The sequence below is a fragment of the Pinus tabuliformis genome, chromosome 9 (assembly GCF_031772625.1).
Source record: "Pinus tabuliformis cultivar Carrire ecotype Pingquan chromosome 9, CPIR1, whole genome shotgun sequence".
In the NCBI taxonomy this organism is placed as follows: Eukaryota; Viridiplantae; Streptophyta; class Pinopsida; order Pinales; family Pinaceae; genus Pinus; species Pinus tabuliformis.
This window is the reverse complement of record NC_142307.1, coordinates 662,311,971-662,331,212: the sequence shown is the minus strand read 5'-3', so window position 1 is coordinate 662,331,212 and position 19,242 is coordinate 662,311,971. Positions and strand designations below refer to the sequence as shown.

At 37.7% G+C, this 19,242-nt stretch overlaps 1 protein-coding gene across 2 annotated transcripts in view; it reads left to right on the top strand.

The window, feature by feature from the left end:
* The first annotated feature begins 498 nt into the window (after positions 1 to 498).
* Positions 499 to 19,242, top strand: part of PRT6 (proteolysis 6) — a 221,844-nt gene continuing 203,100 nt past the window's right edge. Inside the window, exons 1-5 of one of the 2 annotated variants that reach the window (XM_089438458.1) lie at positions 499 to 855; positions 1,169 to 1,246; positions 1,837 to 2,928; positions 6,847 to 8,147; positions 8,311 to 8,451. In XM_089438458.1, coding sequence (XP_089294584.1) covers positions 1,843 to 2,928; positions 6,847 to 8,147; positions 8,311 to 8,451 — 2,528 coding nt within the window. In that variant the 5' untranslated portion in view covers positions 499 to 855; positions 1,169 to 1,246; positions 1,837 to 1,842. The remainder of the gene's footprint in view (positions 856 to 1,168; positions 1,247 to 1,836; positions 2,929 to 6,846; positions 8,148 to 8,310; positions 8,452 to 19,242) is intronic. The other variant, XM_089438457.1, reaches the window with a different exon arrangement.

Genomic DNA, 19,242 nt, shown 5'->3' with positions numbered 1-19,242 from the left:
TAAAACATAAAATTCTTAGACGACTTTTTTTACTCATTATACAAATTGTAAAATATTACACAATATTTAAAAAGAAATCAATTTCATACAAAAATTATATACCTCTCATAAAACCGTGATAACCTTTAAAGCAAAATCATTTTATTTTACAAAATTTGAACAAATCATTTAACAAATGAAATAAATAATTTATGAATAATATGTTTGAAAAAATGCCCCTTTAATTTTTTTCTTAAAATAAAATATTTAATTATTATTTTTTCTCCTTAAATTTGAAATACTTAATTGCTTTTTTCACACAACCTCGCTTTTATGAGGATTTTGATTCCTTAGTTATGAAACAAGTTAAATTTATTTTTAATTATGAATTTTATACCTTAACGGAGAGACAATGTCGTTCTGAAAAATTTAAGTATTTTAATAGATGCCAAATTAAGATAAAATGATGGAATGTAGAGTGTAAGGTTTTAAAAAAGATGGAGGTTAACCAACACAAAAGCTAAAGCAAGCAAGCGATAGAGACGGGGAATATCATGTGATTAGGTGCCCCTTTGGAGATGCAGGGAGATGGAGTTTCGATAGCTTTTACGGCGGTGGCACATGTCACGCTGGTGCGATTTGGCCGATCCAGCACCTTCCGTTAAGTAGGCGGTGGGCAAGGGATACCGGATATAGAAAACCAGCAACCATTTCATTCCCTTTATTGCTAAAACAAAGCCATTGCATCGTATTGCATCGCGTCTCATCTCTGGGCTTTCTGGGAGCGTTGGTGCGACTCGATCCGTGTTTGCCAGAGATTAAATGGAAGAGCAGAGTGAATTGTCATCGCCTTCAGAAATGGATCCCATGCACAAGGTACCTTCCCATCCTTGTAAATTTGCTCAACGAGGGGTGTTCAGAACTGGGCTTTCAATGCATCAGGCCTAGGGTTTTATTACACATCATCTTTGAACGGGCTATTTCAAGAATTTTAATTTAACGGCAGTAACATGCACTTGGAAGCATTCCATTTCTATTTTAATACGTTGATATGTCAATAATAAAAGTGGAGATGGTAAATTGAATTAGCAGATTTCGCTGGAGACGTGGATTTAATTGGTATCCTTATCATCTTTAGGTTTTGACAATGCACTTAGTTTGTATATAAGACGATTCTGCTTTTCTTTAGGGTTTTATAGCAGAATGGACATCAATAAAGTCTGGCAACAATTGGACAGCACAATCGGCTCTTTACCAATACTGATAAGTAATTGCATAACTATATCATTGATCATTTATATGTCGTCTTTTTGGTTTGGTTGATAAGCTTTTTTGAACACAGAGGGGACATAATTCCTTATATCAGCTTTAGAGCTTGATGACCTCTGGCTACAAAGCTGTGACAAGGGATATCTTTTTGGTCAAAGTGATTCAGACTTAAAAACCCTGGCCTCATCAACAAAGACTCCATTAGCTTGGGGACCATCATTAATAGAATTTTGTTGATTGCATAAACATGTACTCACACCTGAGAAAAGCTGAGGCAACTCATGGCAAACACTCGAACTTACCACTAGACCATCTGAAGGACGTCATTTCTATTACTCTCGTCTTGCTAAACATAATCAAATGCCACTAACCATAATTAGTCGTGAACACTTGAAAAATTTAGTTGTACTTTACAAGTCTGTGTCGAACAGCTTAGTTTTTAAATGGTCGAACTTTCAACGAATACTAAGTCGAAGAATGTGATATTGCGTGACGATGCCGTGGGTTGCCTATTGCTCATTGCTTTGACAAAATCTATTACCGTATATTTTCTCACTTTTAATTATGTGTATTAATGTATTTTGGCAGAGACTTATGAAGTGTGGTGTACCTAAGGAGAAATTGGAGCAATTGCAGCCAGGATTGGTGACCTATATTAAACATAATAGGTCAAAGCTACAATCAGTTGTATCTGCCCTTTTACCTGGCGTAGACGAAGTAAATGGAGTAACATCTTCATCTACAATTAAAAATCGATTTCGTGAAAGCATTAAATGGGTACAATTGTTAATGTTTGAGGAGCCTCAGGCAGTTCTTGATGAACTCAGGAAGCAGGCAGCTGGTACTCAAGGTGTCTGTGGGGCAGTTTGGGGAAACAATGACATTGCATATAGGTGCCGGACATGTGAGCAAGATCCTACCTGTGCTATTTGTGTTCCTTGTTTCAGAGCTGGCAACCATGTCAATCATGATTACTCCATGATTCACACAGGTGGTGGTTGTTGTGATTGTGGAGACGAAACAGCATGGAAATCAGAAGGTTTTTGCTCTAGACATAGAGGTCCAGGGCAGGTGCAGCCCCTACCACCAAAATATGCAAAGTTTGCAGAGCCCGTAATGGGGGCCCTTCTAATTGAATGGAAAGAGCGTCTACTAGCTGCAGAAAAAGTGGCCGAAGGCAAGCCAAAGAAATGGGATGAACAAAAAGCAGAGGAAAAGGTTGCTTACAAGACAACTTCTGTAATCGTGGAAATGCTGCTTAAATTTTGTGAATGCAGTGAGAGTTTACTGAATTTTATTGCAACATTGATGTGTTCTTCCCAGTATGGTTTGCTGGATATTCTTCTAAGGACTGAAAAGTTTCTGCATAAGAAAGTAGTGTCAGAGCTCCATGAGTTGCTTTTCAAGTTATTGGGAGATCCAAATTTTAAGTATGAATTTGCAAAGGCTTTTATTAGGCATTATCCGATTCTTATGTCTGCAGTCACACGAGAGGGTGCCGATGGGGATAATGCCAATACAAGGTCTAGTGATCCCATATTAGGCAACTTTTCTGTGCAGATTTTCACAGTGCCAACTCTAACACGAAGACTTGTAATTGAAGTAAATCTTTTGGACATGTTACTTGGAAATCTGAAACAGCTTTTTGTCTCTTGTGCTGGAGAAGATGGCCGGCTTCTGGTAATGTGTTGTTTACTTATTTCATGTTATTTTCACTTGCTTCATAGTTTAGTGTAACTTTTAGCTGCGATGTTAATGATATATCCTCAGGCATAAAATTGTGAGAACAATACCTGCCTGCCATTTTAAAATGTAATCATGGTAGGAGCTATGTGATGTTTGAGAGCATGGGATGTACTTTTATTTTAAATATCAGGGTTAGATCTTTTAAATTCTTACAATTTTCATTTGAAAGAGTTGGTGGCAAATATTAACGTAACCCAGGGTAATTTTCTTTAACTATAAATAAGAAACAAAATTACATTATGTAAATGCCGAACGCATTCAATAAGAGAAACCTGCTTTTGTGCTAAAGTAAAAAGAAATCGAAAAAATTACATAAGAAACTTGTGAAGTTAAGCTTGCGAAGTTAAGTGGAGGGTCTTTGTCTGAATCTAAACTTATCAGAAACATTAAACTCTTTACCCACATTTTCTTTGTGTGCCTCATTTTTTCATTGTCCTAGTGCATGGATCTCTTCCGATGCTGTGTCTGTTTTGTACTAGAGCTTCCCCTCCTGCTTGATTTGGAGGTTTCTCTGTGGTTTCTTCTTCTTTTTCTGTGAGGTAAGGATCAAAAGGCTGCCATCCTTTTGTTTTTTGAGCCCGCTCCTTCTTTTTTTTTGGGATCTTTTTTGCCTCTGGGCATGCATTTAGCAAATGTCCTATTTGGTAACATGTACGGCATGTGAATGTCATGTTTTCATAATCCAAATATTGGGTCCGTTGAACGTTTTTATGTTTCAGCTGAATGTGCTCAAGTAGACCTTTACTGAGGTCTATTTGCACATAGATTCTGGCGAAGGTAAATATACCTTTCTTTGTTCTTTCAAGGTCCATTTTTTTGAATGACCCAAGGGTGTTTCCAATTTCCTCTAGGATCTTGTGGTGCCAGAAAGAAAGTGAGAGGTTTGGTAGTCTCACCCAGGCATTTTTGAGACCACCATTTTTGGGGCATCAAAATTTGGGTAATAAAGGGCCCAACTCTTCCCTAGAACCATGGCCCATATTTCATTACTTTCTCCAAATCTTCTCGTGGATCAAATTTTACAATAAAGAAACGCATCAGATTTTAGCCAAAAACTATTGAATCTACAAATCACAACTCTAGATTGGAGAGCAGAGAAAATATGGTTTACCATTGATAGGTTAACTTCCATGGAAGGCACTTGTTTCATTAGTTCAACAATATAAGGTTCTGGGTCATACAGAGGCGAATTTGCTGGATTGGAGCCTTTCCCTTGTGTCACATCCTTGTAGGAGACAGGACCTCCAAAGTTCCTGGATCCCAAAGCACCTCCACGCAACCTCAGGTTTGGGATTATAGTGGAGTTTCTTGAGATGCAGTAATTCCTCATCTGAGAAAACACAGTCTTTGTAGGAATGTCCAACCCATTTTCTATACGCTGCTTCAGGTTTATCACTGAGTCCGAATTTGCGACCCAGAAATAGAAGACTTCCCATTTAGTTTTTTGATGAAGATATAGAAGGTTTCTTGTTCTTGCTCTTCCGTTCTTCTGTCCCACCCAAATCGGGGAAATAAGGGGGATTCTCCTTGTAGATTTGGGCCATGCCAGATGATGGCTAATGGCTCCTCCGCAACTTTGATGAGGTTGAGGAGACAAACCTGCAATCCCATCTGGGCATCAACGAATGCAATTTCAGAAAGAACCCTGTGTGCGGGTGTGCTATCTTATGGAGATTTTGAACTCAATGAAGTTTATGATTGTCCAATTGAAGGATCTGGCCTTCCTCCTTGCCAAACCATTCCCGAAGTTGGGCAATTCAGGCAGTGTTTTCAGCACCCACATGGTCTTACTGGGCTTTGCATCCTTTGAGATCAAAATCTGTCTGCCTATGGCTCCGACCTTTCGCAGCTTGGAGCGCCAAGCGACTACAGTTTGCCATGTGGGCATCACATCACCTTTGGCCTCGATTGCTACCCCATTTCCCCTCAGACGATGGCTCCATGTGTTCCCAGCTCCATTGCGTCCCCCAAATATTTGTATGATACCTTTCAACAATGGTTGAGAAGCATTTATGAATCACAAGATGTTAATTATGCTGATGATATATATATATATATATATAGATATTATTATCATTATTATTATTTATTGTTATTATTTTATTGTAAATATTGATATTTTTTATGCTTATTAAATTTAAATATGAAGTTATAATAGTTATGCATTCAAATGGATATTAATTTAGAGCTACTATTTATATTATTTACATATTATATTTAGAATTTTATTTTTATTTCTAATTATATGTTCTGAAATATCATGGTTACGGATATGAATCATTATTATTTAATGTGATATGCATATTATGATTATTTTCTTGTAAAACATTGTTTGTAATTTTATTAATAAAAACAAAATTACAATATAACAAATAATCGATTTGTTATTTTTATTGTTTTTTATTACTCTTTTGATTGTGTCGACATGATGCTTTATTATTATTATCATTTTTTGATCTAATGCTTCATTTTACGGACACTACAACATCTCTCCCATATTGAGTCGACATTTAAATGTTTACACTCATAGACACTACATCTCCCCCATACTCAGCTGTAAAGCACCTTTCAGCGCAATCACAGGCACTTAATTACCTTTTTCCATCCTTTTGTGGAGATATTTATTAGATGTGAAGGAATGGTTAATATGCTTCTATATGCTGCTTTGTTCTTTGAAATTTATCTGAGGATTCTCCTCAGGGAGTCCTTTTCTAGGATGCTAGCCTCCATGTCTCTTTCCTGTGTATGATGTTGGAACCTTGCTGATGTTTTGCACAATCATCCACATTTTCTTTGCAATTGATGGGGTGTTCCTTTCAAAATTTCCTTTACATTGCTTCCACCCATGAGTGCATTTAGAAGAACTGCGTTCATCCTTCAACATTTTTAGTCATCATGTCATTTGACAGGAATTGTTCTTGCAGATCATCATTCTATGACTGAATAACTTTTATCTTTTGTTATCTCCACCACATATGAGCCCTTCTAATAAAATGATTGTGTGCATGCATGTTGACTAAAAGGTATAATTGCTGACAACCATTTGGTGTCAGACTTCAGTTATTAGCATAATGTCATGATATAGATCCTAGATTTTCAGGGACGATGTTGAAAACTTGTTGCATTAGTAGGGTCACAAGATATTTTTGCTTTGCTGTATATATGTATCCATGTAGTTGCCTTGTGAGGGAATGACTCCGTTTCCTTATTATGATGCTACCACTTTGTAGACTAGGCCATTGAAATGCATGGATGTGAATTGGTTTTCATATCATTTTAACTTATCTAAATAGTTAGTTGAAAATATGAAATTTAACAGTTTGTTTCCACCTGTGGGGTGAGATAAGGTAATTTTATTCTTGTACAACAAATGACAACAAAACTAACTCAATGGGACTAAAAGAGTGCAAACAATGTATACAAAGTGGGACTGCAAAAGCAGCTCCTATATCTATGCTATTAGCAACTGGAAAAGATCTAAGATCAGTGGTAGGTGTATTCCTTTTCATGTATATTTATGTTGATGTGTGATTGCATAGCTGACAGTGATTCATCATTCTAATCAAATTTCCCTTGGGATTAATGTTCAAGCTTCTTGGCCAATATCAAATAGAAACGAGAGATTTGAGTTCTGTTCTCAAGATATGTTTCTTCTAGTTTTTGCAAGAGTCCCTATTGGAATTTTATTATTAATGAGATTTGTTCGGGGTGTCTTTCTGAGGCCAAATGCTCAATTCTTGATGTCTTGGGATATTATTTTGGTGCCAATTACTTGTCGCATTTCAATAAATTTAATAGTATCTATGATTTATTTGGAATTTGGTATAAAAAACTTGATACTTGTTTCTACAGGCAAGTAGAGGGCCAATTTTCAATCAGGGTTACATTCGATTGGTAGATGACATAAGGTTTGTGATGAGTCACTTGGAAGTGGCCAAATACGTGGCTCGTGAAAGGCCTGATCTCTCAAGAGTATGGATTCAATTGTTGGCTTTTATGCAAGGTATGGATCCACAAAAGAGAGTGACAAGTATTCACGTGGAGGAGGAAAATGAAAATTGGCTTCCTTTATTTTTCTTAGAATTTCAAATGGCTGCTCCCATACATTCACTTTATGTGACTGGTGCAGCTTCAGTAGATAATGTTAAATGGATAAAAAATAAGATGCTTGTATCAGAAAAAGAAGATTCTGATGATGATAGAGATGTAGTTAGGCATGCAAAAATTGGTCGGCTATCTGAGGAAAGTTCAGTTGTTAGAATGATGGGAAGAAGCAGTGGGTCAGATCATGAGATGGAAGAGGCTTGCCCTGAATCTATGAGTACGTTCCAGGTAAGTGACACATTTCCAGTTCCATATGCCTTATGTTGGCTTATTTTTGAATGTATAAAAGTTATGGATAACTGGCTGGGAGCAGATATAACAAAAGACATACAGAAACCAAAGTCGACATCTACAGAGTTGTCTGACAGTTCTTTGATACGAAAGTCAGTGCCGTGGAGGGGCAGAGGTGGAAGAAGTCTAATAAGAAATATGCATTCACCAACTTCAGTTGAGCCTGCCCCAAGAACTGATGTAGATACAAATGCAGGTAGAGGCATGCTCAGAGAACTTTTTCGTCGTGGGCGTCGTATTGCATCATATTCTGGGCCTGAGGTTGATGATGATAGAATAGGAAGAGCAGTGCCAATGGCAAGTGATAATCTTCATGCTGTTAGTGAGATAAACAGTGGTATAGCTAGTAGTGAAGATCTAGGAGAGTTACGGTCAGATGTAGAAATAGAAAGTGTGGGAGCACTTAGATTAGAGGAATGGCCCATGATCAGTTATGATGTTAGTCGACAAGACATATCATTCCACATTCCTTTGCATCGAGTGCTGTCTATATCATTGCATAAAGCTATGGAGCTGTACGCTGCTGAACTTGATTCCTCAGAACTAAGAGACAGGAACTTGGCGGCATCTTACCCTGGAAGCTGTCATGAATTTTTCAGGCAACTTCTGAGGGATTGCCACCCTTGTGGCTTTTCTGCATTGGTGATGGAACACCCATTGCGATTGAAGGTGTTTTCTGCACAGGTGCGTGCAGGCATGTGGCGACGAAATGGTCACTCAACTTTCTCTCTTTGTGAATATTACCATTCAGTTCGTTGGTAAGTCACAAAATTGCCTTTTTATTTTATTTTATTGATGGATATATATATATATATATATGTTCTGCACAGTAACTTTGATGTTTAAGGCTGAAAGGACCATCATGAACTATGTTTAAGAAATTTCCAAATTCTAATGGATGTTTATCCATTTTATTGGCAGGTGTGAAGACAGCTTAGAGCTGGATTTATTTCTCTTACAGTGTTGTGCTGCAATGGCTCCACCAGAACCATTTGTTTTTAGAATACTAGACCGATTTGGCTTGTCTGCTTATCTTTCACTTCATTTAATACGGCCCAATGAGTATGTATTCAGATTTCATATGGTCTTATTATCACCAGGGTATTGTATATACATTCGGTATAGTTTTTTCTCAGCATTTAAGCTAGAATTTATAATAAGAATTATTTATTTGCATCACTAGTTTTGTTGAGTCATTATGCTGCTACATATTTGTATTCCTACTTGAAAATAAAATTGTATGATGACTTCTCTGGTTATAGGAATGTCCACAAACAATTTACTAAGGCTATTCCTAACTGTTTTCATGTCTAACTTATCTCAACTATCCCACCCTCTCTTTACCCCACCTTCCAACTGACAACCAATCCCACTTCAATCAAATTTATTCCTTAGTGCTTGGCCAATGCTATGCCACATACCCTCTTTTCTCTAACCAATTTCAGGCCTTCACTATCCGCCAGTTACTCTACCAGGCCATTTGCATCTTTATTCTCAGAATTCTTGCTATGGTTTCATGCTATCTATGAAATACATTATGCAGCAGGCTTTTCAATCTTATTTTCTGACTTGCATTGCTCAAGTTAGGCTCTCTCAAAATTTAGTATTTTGGGGGTCAATTCTTTTTAGGAGTTTTTTTAATTGAAGAAATTGCTTTCCTTCGTTTAGTGCACAGGAACTCCTACTCTTTCTTGTTCCCAGCACAGATCTTGCAAACAAATGCCCATTGCCCATGCCAGGTTTCTCCTGTCTGAGAGATTTGTTGGTCTTGAGTTCTTGGAGTGCTATAGCAAGCAGTTCCCTTCTCTCTCTGGGTTAGCACAGATGGGGTTGGCTTAGCCCTTGCCACTCACTGAAGGGCATTATGAAACTCAGTGTTGGCACAGTTGCAGTGATTGATATGGATGATGGTTCCTCTTCTGACTTTTAGGTCAACAGGATGTGGCTTTTCCTTGATATCTCTAGTCCTAGCGATTCTCCAGAGGACATTTTCTGGTGCAGCATTGCTGCTGGAGTGATTTGTTCAGAATTTTCTGTCTAGTGCACTGTCTAGGGTTTAAGTGCTTGAGTTTGCCTCCTTTTGGGTTCACCCCCTTTACTATTTCTTTCTTTAATCTAGGTTTTAGGTTGTTTTGCAGATGCTCTAGGGTGCTTCTTATTAATGCTGTCCATTGTTCTCCCAGTCCTATTGATCGATTTTGGTCAATTTTGGGTGTCATCATAATTTCATTTCTGGCTTCCTCAACAACCATATCAAGTTTAATGAGTTCTCATCATATAGTTGTGGAATCTGCCTCCATGCTTTGCTTTGCTTGTGACTGGTACTTAAGATTTATTGATAGTTCTTTTTCTTGAATTTTATAGGAAGCCCTTAGTAGATGTTTATCATGGAGTTGTATAAGTCAGTAGCAGTCTCATGTTGTGCTTGCTTGCAACTTTTTGTGGTAATAGTCTGATTCTATCTCAGCAACGGCAACAGAATTTTCGATGGAGCCTCATAGAATTTTTGCGATCATGATCATAAGCTTTTCAGTTATGTTACAGAAAACTGTACATAATAGGGTCTTTTCTGGCAGAAACCTGTCCTGAAACTGAAACTTTATTGAAACCCATTTATGGAGTTTGTTTTTTGTTTCTGGATGGTAGACTTGTTTCTGTAGAAATGGTTAGTGATTACATTGACCATAATTTTTTGTGGGATTGTGGTCTGCAAGGAATGAACAATCAAGGCCCTGATTCTAGCTTATATTATTAAATTTTAAATCACACCATCTCCATTTTCCGATGCATGTTACTAGGAGTTAATATTCCTTCATCCATTTTGTGAAGAGGGCTTGCTTAACTCACAAAAGGCTGAAGAGTTAGTGTGTTCACTGAAATCTTTGCCTTCTACTATCAACAAGTAGACTGCCTTGTTGCAACCACTAGGATGTGGGAATATGGGTGATGATGAGCTGCCTTTGGGGGTGCTACAGGAAACCGTAGAGGAGATGTTATAAGGCTGCAGTCATAATACCACCAATCCTACTTCAAGGAGTGCTTCTGTTTCTTTCACTTTAAAAGAGCCAACAAATTAGATGAAATTGGAATATTTAGTCTAATTGTGAACTGAACAGTGAACATTAGTCTAGTTTGAACCTATATATACAAGCATGTGCAACACTTTTAGCTATTCCCTTTCTGGACAAAAATTCATGTAGATCATTCTTACTCTTTTGCATTTTGACTTCGATCTAACTCTGAAAATCTGATTCATGCTTTTCTCTACATGGAATTTGATTGATTTTCATTTATTAAAGCTTCCCCAAAGGGCCTTGGTCCTTTCCTCTTCTTTGATTTGTCGAGTTGTCCTTTGCATTCTTTTTCCAAGATATTGAACATCTTGAGTCAGGGAGCTTTCTAATGACTCCTCTTTATTCTGGGTCTTCTATTTCTTCTTGTGATTCATTGGGAGGATTGAAGCAATGGTGGCGCTCCTGAATCCCATTGCTACAAAGGCTTTAATATTTTTTATTCTTTCTCCTTCCATTAGATGGGTTCTGAGCTAAGTGACATGGTTCAAGTTTGAGTTTGGGTTCAGCAACGATTAGGTTTGGTTCGTATTCAAAATTTTCAATAAAGTTTGCCATTAAGTTTATCTACATACATTTTTAATAGGATCAGTATAAACATATGTCCTTTTTACATTTTTCTGGCAACTGTCACTGGAATTGGCTATGTGTTTGTTGGTGAAAATGGAATTTTCCATTACTCAATTGAATTTTTGAATACATAGATAGATTCAGCACCCTGAAAAACATTAAATTCTTTTAGTCTATGTCTTGTGCGGGGTGTAGAGTAACATGCTCCCCTCTTTTTGGGTTCTCTCATACCACTTAGCTTTCCTCAAACTTTGTCCATTGAAGCCAATTTGCCAAATTCCTTGATGTCCTTTACTAGCCACTAGACTTTATTATGCAAACTGTGTTCTCTATTTATTTTTAAGCGTATTCAGTTCAAAAATCTTCTGTTGTAGGCATAACCTATTACTCCTCTTTCCCACCCAATAAAGATAGTTCAAACAATTTCAACTTTCAAGTTCTTCACATTGATCACTGAATGCATTCTCATATAAGGAGATAGTCTTTGTTTGAAAGCTTTATCATTGAATACATTCTCACAAAAGGAGGTAAGTTTAGTTTAAAAGCATCATCACTGAATTTCTTGGTGATCTCAAAAGGTCCATATCCTAGAGGATTCAACTTCTTGGCAGGCGTTTTTTGTTGAGATAGAGCCACACTGACCTCAAATAGAATTTGCAATCTATCTTATGCTAGGTATGTCTGACTCTTCTCAAGTTGCTCCTACACTTTCAAATGAACCAATATGATCCTCTTTATGAATCTGCATATGTTCTTTGCCTCTTGCATTTCTTGTATGCTAAGTCACATGACACGAGGACACGAGACATGGAGGACACGTAAATATGAGTACAATACGAAACACAGTGACCTGGAAACAGGACACAGGGGACACGTTTTATATATATATATATATATAGTTTTTTATCCATATTAAATTGCAGGTTGCAGCGTATCTAATCAAATTAAAATATAGTTACTTCTCAAAGTTCATAGTTCACTTTGAAAAAATAAATAGAATCAAGATTTACTATTTAGAAATTAGAATGTGATATGCTTGGTCTTGATTCTTGAATATTCAATGTTCATTGTTCATGTACAACTTACAAGCACATAAGAAAATAACTAAAGTCTAATCCTATTGATTTCCTTTGCCCCTCTTGCGAGAAAATGCCACAACTTTGCCTTTCCCTCTAGATGTAGATGCTGGTGCTGGTGAAGTTGGCAGTGGAGTTTGCTATGCTCTAGAAGCTGAAGAACTAGAAGTAGGAGCTATAGGAGGTAGACCACATCCTCTATTGGTGGTAGGGGTAGCCCGGGCAGGGGGTGTCACCTGGAAACATTACAATCTCCCAATCCTGAAATCCTGAAAAACTGATAAGTCTCCTGCATTTTGAATGAAATCTAAAATTCTACTTTTTCCATATGAAATCCAATGAGGCCGGAACCACTCTCAAACATTCTGAGTCATTTCATGGTGATGTTAAAAATTTAAGTAAAAGGATGAAAATGAAGATTAAGGAGAAGTGACTTAAGTAAAATGATGAAAATGAAGATTAAGGAGAATGTCACTTTTACTTTAAGAATTTAACATTAACATTACCATGAATAGCATATCAATACTAGGGCCTAGACTTGATCATTAAGCTGCCCCACTCAAAAATTATTTGATTCTTTAAAAAAAAATTGCAGCTTATGCAGACAACGTTTTCTATCAACGGAATACGCGTTTTCCAGATGCAGGACACGACAAAAACTGGCGAATACGTTTTACATTTTACAGGACACGATGAAAAACGTTTTCGACACGTTTTAGGGCCGTTTTCCTGTCCGGCACATAAAATACGGGACACGGGACCTTGGAGGACGTGTCCTGTGACTTAGCTTGTATGTATTAACTTCTTTTGTTCATATACAGCATCAAAAAAGGTAAGGGTGACAAATAAATAAAATGAGTCTGAGAAGGCAATTTCTGGGTGGAAGAATGAACTGGCATGTTGTAAGAGTGCTTAATGTAACCACTAGTTCATCCTAGATCTTTTGGTGCTTGCTGTTATATTCCCCTCAACAATTGGACCAAAGCTTTGTTCACAATGTCAGTCTGCCCATAAGCCTGATGATGAAAAGCAGTAGAACACTTCAGCACTGTTTCCACACTTTCCCACAATATTCTCAACAACTTGCCTAGAAATCTAGATTTATGATCAGCACTATTAAATTTGACAAACTAAAATGTACCCATATGTTTGCAAAGAGCAATGCAACTACAGCATGGCATGAAATGGTCTTCAAAGAGCACTTCAACTACTTCATGGCTTGAAATGGTCCTCTTACAAGGGGTAAGTATCCGTGGAGATACTTTCCCAAGGTCTGTTTGGTCCTGGTACTGATAATGGTTTGTATGGTGCAAGTTTCCTATTATTGGGTTACTATTGCTATGAGGCACACATCTTGTATCTTAGGCCAGTTACCATAACTTATAGACTTGCAATGGTCTTCGACCCTTCCCAACACAAAAGTGTCCAACAAGTTAAGAAATATATGCCTTCCCTGATCCACTGAATTCTCTTTCCCTATGTTATACACAACAAGCCCGACTTGTGTTAGTTCCTTTGTATCAGATCTGATTTATATTACTTCAACAATTTAAAAAAACCAGAAATTATTCATCTCATATATTTTCTGAAATTGCTGATAAAACAAATGCACTGGTATATTAACTCAGAAAATTAAATTGCAGCGGAAAATATCATGAGAAATTAGACATATGACAGAAGAAAATTCACTGAGGACAATCTTCCTTTATTAAACTCTGGAAAATTTTGGGTTGAACCGTCAGAGAAAATATGCAGAGTAATTTTAAGCTGTATGAGAACCTGTAAGTTTGCCCCCAAGGAATTTGGCCTCTTGAAATTCAACCTGTCAGCTGGAAACCTGTCTGCCTGAAATTGCCCCCCAAAAATTCTTGGTTTTCTCTGGAGCTGCTTGACCTCCTGAAACGTTGCTGTACGGCCTCCTCAAATCTGCTTTATGGCCTCGCACCTGTGCAACTCCGCCTCCCTGGATAATTTGGCCTGTTCCAAAATTGGCCTCTTGGCTGCTGTACTCAGCCTCTCCTTTTTCCAATTCGGCATCCTTCATTTTCTTTCTGAAATGCTCCTGACAATCTCTCCTTATTCTTCTTAGTCAAGTTGAGCCTCTCACTCTTGTGAAAATCACTTCCTTAACATAATGTGTCTTCACCTTCCCCCTTAGTCTTATTTTATAATTTCATTAAGCCAAAATCCCTAAGCCATAATCCCTAACCCTATAAATGCTAGGATTAAATCCTAAGCCTCACTTGAGAAAAACAGTTGAGATTATATCTAAGTCACTTAAATAATTTAATTATTTATCCTTATAACTTTGACCTAATAGTCCACAATAATTAATTAAATTACTTATTGTACTTTTCCTAAGTTAACCTTAGGGAAGAAATCATAAAATATCTTACTACACCAAGCAAGCACCTAGAGAGGCAATCAAATATCTTCATGCTAAGACACAAAGCCAATGTGGAAGACCTTTTGAGGCTGCAAAATCAACAACTTGTATAGTAGCCCATCGTGAAGATGATATCACTCTCTTCCAGATCAACATTTATTTTCTGCTTTAGTTGCTGAAAGACACCTCGTTGATGAACATCTTTCTTGTAATCTTTACTGAACAATTCATGTTTGAAAGGCTTAGGTTGCATAATAATTCCCATAGATGCAATCTTTTGCATGGGTGGCCTTGACAACAAATCAACGAGTTTGTTTGACATACATTTCTCGTACTGCAAATCCCATCAACTTATAATTCTTTCTTTTTTGAATTTTGTTGAAATTTGATGACTAAAATGTTTCTTGCAATCCCAACCCGGTTTTAATTTCACTTTATCACTCCGATTTAGTAACTGCCCTTTCCCATAAACATACATTCAACATATAGAATTCTGGAAATGAAATTTTCAGATTAAAACACGTGGGACTGTCAACACATGCCGAAAATAAATATGGACATAAACAGACCAGCAACACACATAAAAATACACAGATTTTTGGTCAACTAAGACCCAAGCAAAACCCCTTCAATCTGTTAGACTCTCTCATAAAACAATAATAAATCCAAAATAAATAAATTAATTAAATATTCCAAGTTAGGAATTTGTGCCTAACTCTTGGTTTGTACCTCTAAGATAGGAGTTAGTTTAGGTAACTCCTATATTGGTGTGTGTCTGGTGAGAAATTGTCTCAACCAAAGGAGAAATTATCTCAACCAAAGGTGTCTAAGATAGCACGCACTATCTTGAGAACACTGTCTCTCATCTATTTATTTGTAACATTATATTCAATTATTTCAGTGTAAGAATGAGAGTGAGAGAATACATGAGGCTTCAGCCTTTTTCGGTCAATATTGTGTCTCTGGTTTTTATATGTGTTTTGCTGTAATGTGTCTGAGTTAATCTCATTCTCATCATGTGGTATCGGAGCTATGTTAGACCTGTGTGAGGCTGCATTGACGCTGCATCCAAACCCGCGAGCCTGCAAGTTATTTGTAAGGCGGTTGTTGTAGCGTGAACGTGAACCTGTAACAAAAAGGCCAAAACCGTCGAGGCCTGAGAAGACGAATGCATTGAGACGATCTGGGGTCGTGTGTTGGTAACGTGGATTACATATTTTATTTGTTTGCATATTACAGTTTTGGTTTATCGAAGAGCAATGTAACCTGCATTGGTATTTTGGGCAATCTGCAAGGAACTGACTCCAGCTCTTGAAACTCATTGCTTTGATTTGTAAATACTTTTGGTTTGAGAGGAACCTTCGAGAAAGCATTCAAAATCCTGGAGAAAAGCTTTACAACCTTGTCACACTCTCTTGGATCATAAAACCAAATTCCAATCACTTCCTGGTTTGCATTTCGATAGAGTAAATAAGGAAGATTTATTTCGCATTCAAAATCGCCGAGTAGATCCTCCACCAAATTCTCCGCACTACGCCGGTTCATAACGATGAACTGAAACCGTGGCTGGGTCCTCCTCTTGACAACAAATAGAGGTCCCTCGACATCCTTGCGACTCCATTGGCTGAGCTCCATGTTGAAGTCGTAGAGAGTGACATGGCCGGCGGTGGCGAGAGTTTCTTCGACATGGCAGTCGATCCGCTGCAGAACCGTGAGGTTAGAGTCATTGGTGACCTGCTGGCTCAACTGGAGGATTATTTTACCGTTCTGAGACATTTGGCCAATTGCCTGTGCTAAAGCTTCTGTTAAATTATAAGTTTTACTGTTGTTTGTGCGGCTAATGGACGAGATTTGTATTTTGGTTGATCGAGAGAGGTAGCGCAACATGATATATCATTGTGCATATATATTGATGCAGACTTGCAGATCTGTGTGCGCCTGAGTCGATTGGTGCTAATATGAATCCATACAAATGTGAAAATCACCTTTTTTTGCACGTTTTCAGTTTACTTGAATGCCCAAAGTCATAGCTTGTATGAAATAGTGTAGTTTTATACTGTTATTAATCATCACCATTGCAGAATCCACAATGAAGCCGTTGCGGTATACAAACTACAATTGCCAGGAAAAATAAAGAGAAGCAGTGCAAAGAATCCAGCGTGGAGTTCAGTTTCAAGAAATGAAACACGTGGCAGTGTAGCCAACAGTGAATCACCGTGAGGAGAATCAACATTGTACGTGAATTTCTGAGGTGGAGGAGTCGATATTGGGTTGCAGTTGCAGTTGCTAGAAGCTGCGGAGGACTATGTGTGGAACTTAGTTGCGTGAGGTGTGCGTTGTTCGATGTCTCTGCATTGGATCAGCTAACATGTCTGCGTTTTTTTTTTATCGTTGCAAGTTATGCGTTGCTCAAAGTATACGGTGAAAAGTTTTTTGAAAAAACACATTGTATGGTACGTCTATTTTTATATGCATAAAGGGAGTGGCACATACACTTTTACATACATAAGCAACGTGAATTCAAGTGATTTCATAAAGTTTTCATAATTATTTTTTGAATGGGAAGTATGTAAAGGCACTTTTTAAAGAGTCATCATAAATTATTTTAATGGAGAGATAAGGAGTGGAAAATATTTTTTTTAATTTTTGTAATGAGGTATGCCGTTTAAAGTGTAAATTTTTTGGAGTGCTTTTGGGAGATATAAGGAGTGACATAAGAAAGAAGATAAGTGGCTTTCTTTGAGAGAAATTCTTTTTTGTAATCCAAAGTAATATTTTACTTTGAGAGTGAGTGAGTGCAGGTAGGTTTTTGCAGACATTTTCTTCTTTCAAAAATTCTAGAACTCTGATTCCATGAAGATGTTGTGAAGCTGAACGCTTATGTACTCCAAAATTTAATAAAGACATATTATTGGTGGTGATTGTGTCCTAGATCCGCCCGAAATTGAATAAGGGGATCTAAGGTACACTGTGTGTGTTTGATGGCGCATGTGTTTATGGCTTCATGTTTTTGCTTTTTGATCTGTGTCTAGTTGTGACACATAAATGATCGCATTTACCACACACATAAAGTTCAATGCAAGCAAGCACAACACTTGTAAAAGAATAGCGTCAAGGAAGGAAAATTGAACTCGACACTTGCATCTGTGCAAATACAACTCATAATCATAGATTGTCAACATCAACAAGCAACTTCACTTAATCAAGTTAAAGCATTTCCAAGCAAAGTCTACATCAACATTCTTGCAAACAAATTTAAGAACTTGTGAATCAAATTCCAATTACATTGCATTGTACGGGTGCATTCTCGGTTGAAACCGACACCCACGTTTTGATTTGATCAGATGTCAAGCACGTCAATTCTCTTCAACTTAGTCAAATTAAGACAAGTGAATTCCTTGTTTTATGTGAGTCATTCAAACCATTGTAAGCTTTTTGGGTGCATTTTCGACAGTGTTCGACACCCTTTCTTTAAAGCACAATCAAGTGAGTCCATGAGTTTTAACTCCTTGAAACAACCATCACAGCAACCACAACAAGTTCAACTCTAACACCAATCAAGCAAGTTGAGATCAACAAATCAAGCGAGCGTGCCAGTCAAATCCCATAACAAGCGAGCCTGTCATTCAAGTAAAGTGAAACAAAATCAAGTGCACGACATCTACAACAAGAGAGCCTGACTTCAAGTGAGCAAGTTCAGATGGCGCAGCATATTCAGTTATTAAACATTCTTCACAGTTTGATCATCTCCAGTGATGAAGACATGGTGCACGTCAGCAAAGAAACTCTTGCTGATATTTCACGGCATCTACAGCAAACGCATGAAACCATTGAGTTTCTTCAGCTTGAGTCCCAACTTCAAAGGAATGAATTGCAAGAAAAGAGTGATACTTTCAAGTCTTTGAACCATCCAGATGATAAGTCATTCATCCCAACAACTTCAAGTGTCGAAGTTGTTCATGATAAAATTCAAATTTCTTCCAAAGCCATCATCAAACCCTGGGAAGAAATTCAAAATAACAAGAATAGACGTGGCTTAGGATATGTCCCTGATGACACCAACTTACAAATCCCAGATTATTCCAAGCCAATTAAGTTTGTGAGTGCAGGATTTCTTGAACCACTCACCTCAGCAGGTTCTGAGAAAGTTGTAGACAAACGAAATTGCATGCAACCTGAAGTTCATGTTTAACCGAAATGCTCTCATTGTCAAAGAGCCGGTCATTTGGAAGATCAGTGTTTTGATCTCCATCCGTGTTGCCATTGTGGCAAGCCCAATCATTCCTCAGCAAAATGTCGCAACCACCAAAAATCAGGCAGATTGAAGATACATTATGACTGGATTGATCCTTGGGAATGGTCATCCACAATCAAACGGTTGTCTCAGTTCTACAACCGACTACAATCTTACATAGTGCAGCCAGCAGTGAACAGATGATGGTACTCTCATGCAGTTGAATGCGGGAGTACCACAGTGAAACTCTCCTACACCTGAAGGGGGGGAGTTCAAATATATTTTGGAGCAGATTGTCTCTCCTTTCAGCTGACAAAGGGGGGAAATGTCAATGAAATTGACAAGTGGTTGTCAGACTGAAAGTCTCGACAACATCAGTGAAGTAGCCAGTGGGCATCTTCATCAGCCAGTGGGCATTTGTCATCAGCAATGAGCATCAGAAAATTTGCCAGTGGGCGATCGACAACGAAAGCAACAGTGAGCAGCTTTCATCATAGCAAAAACATCATTGAGTTG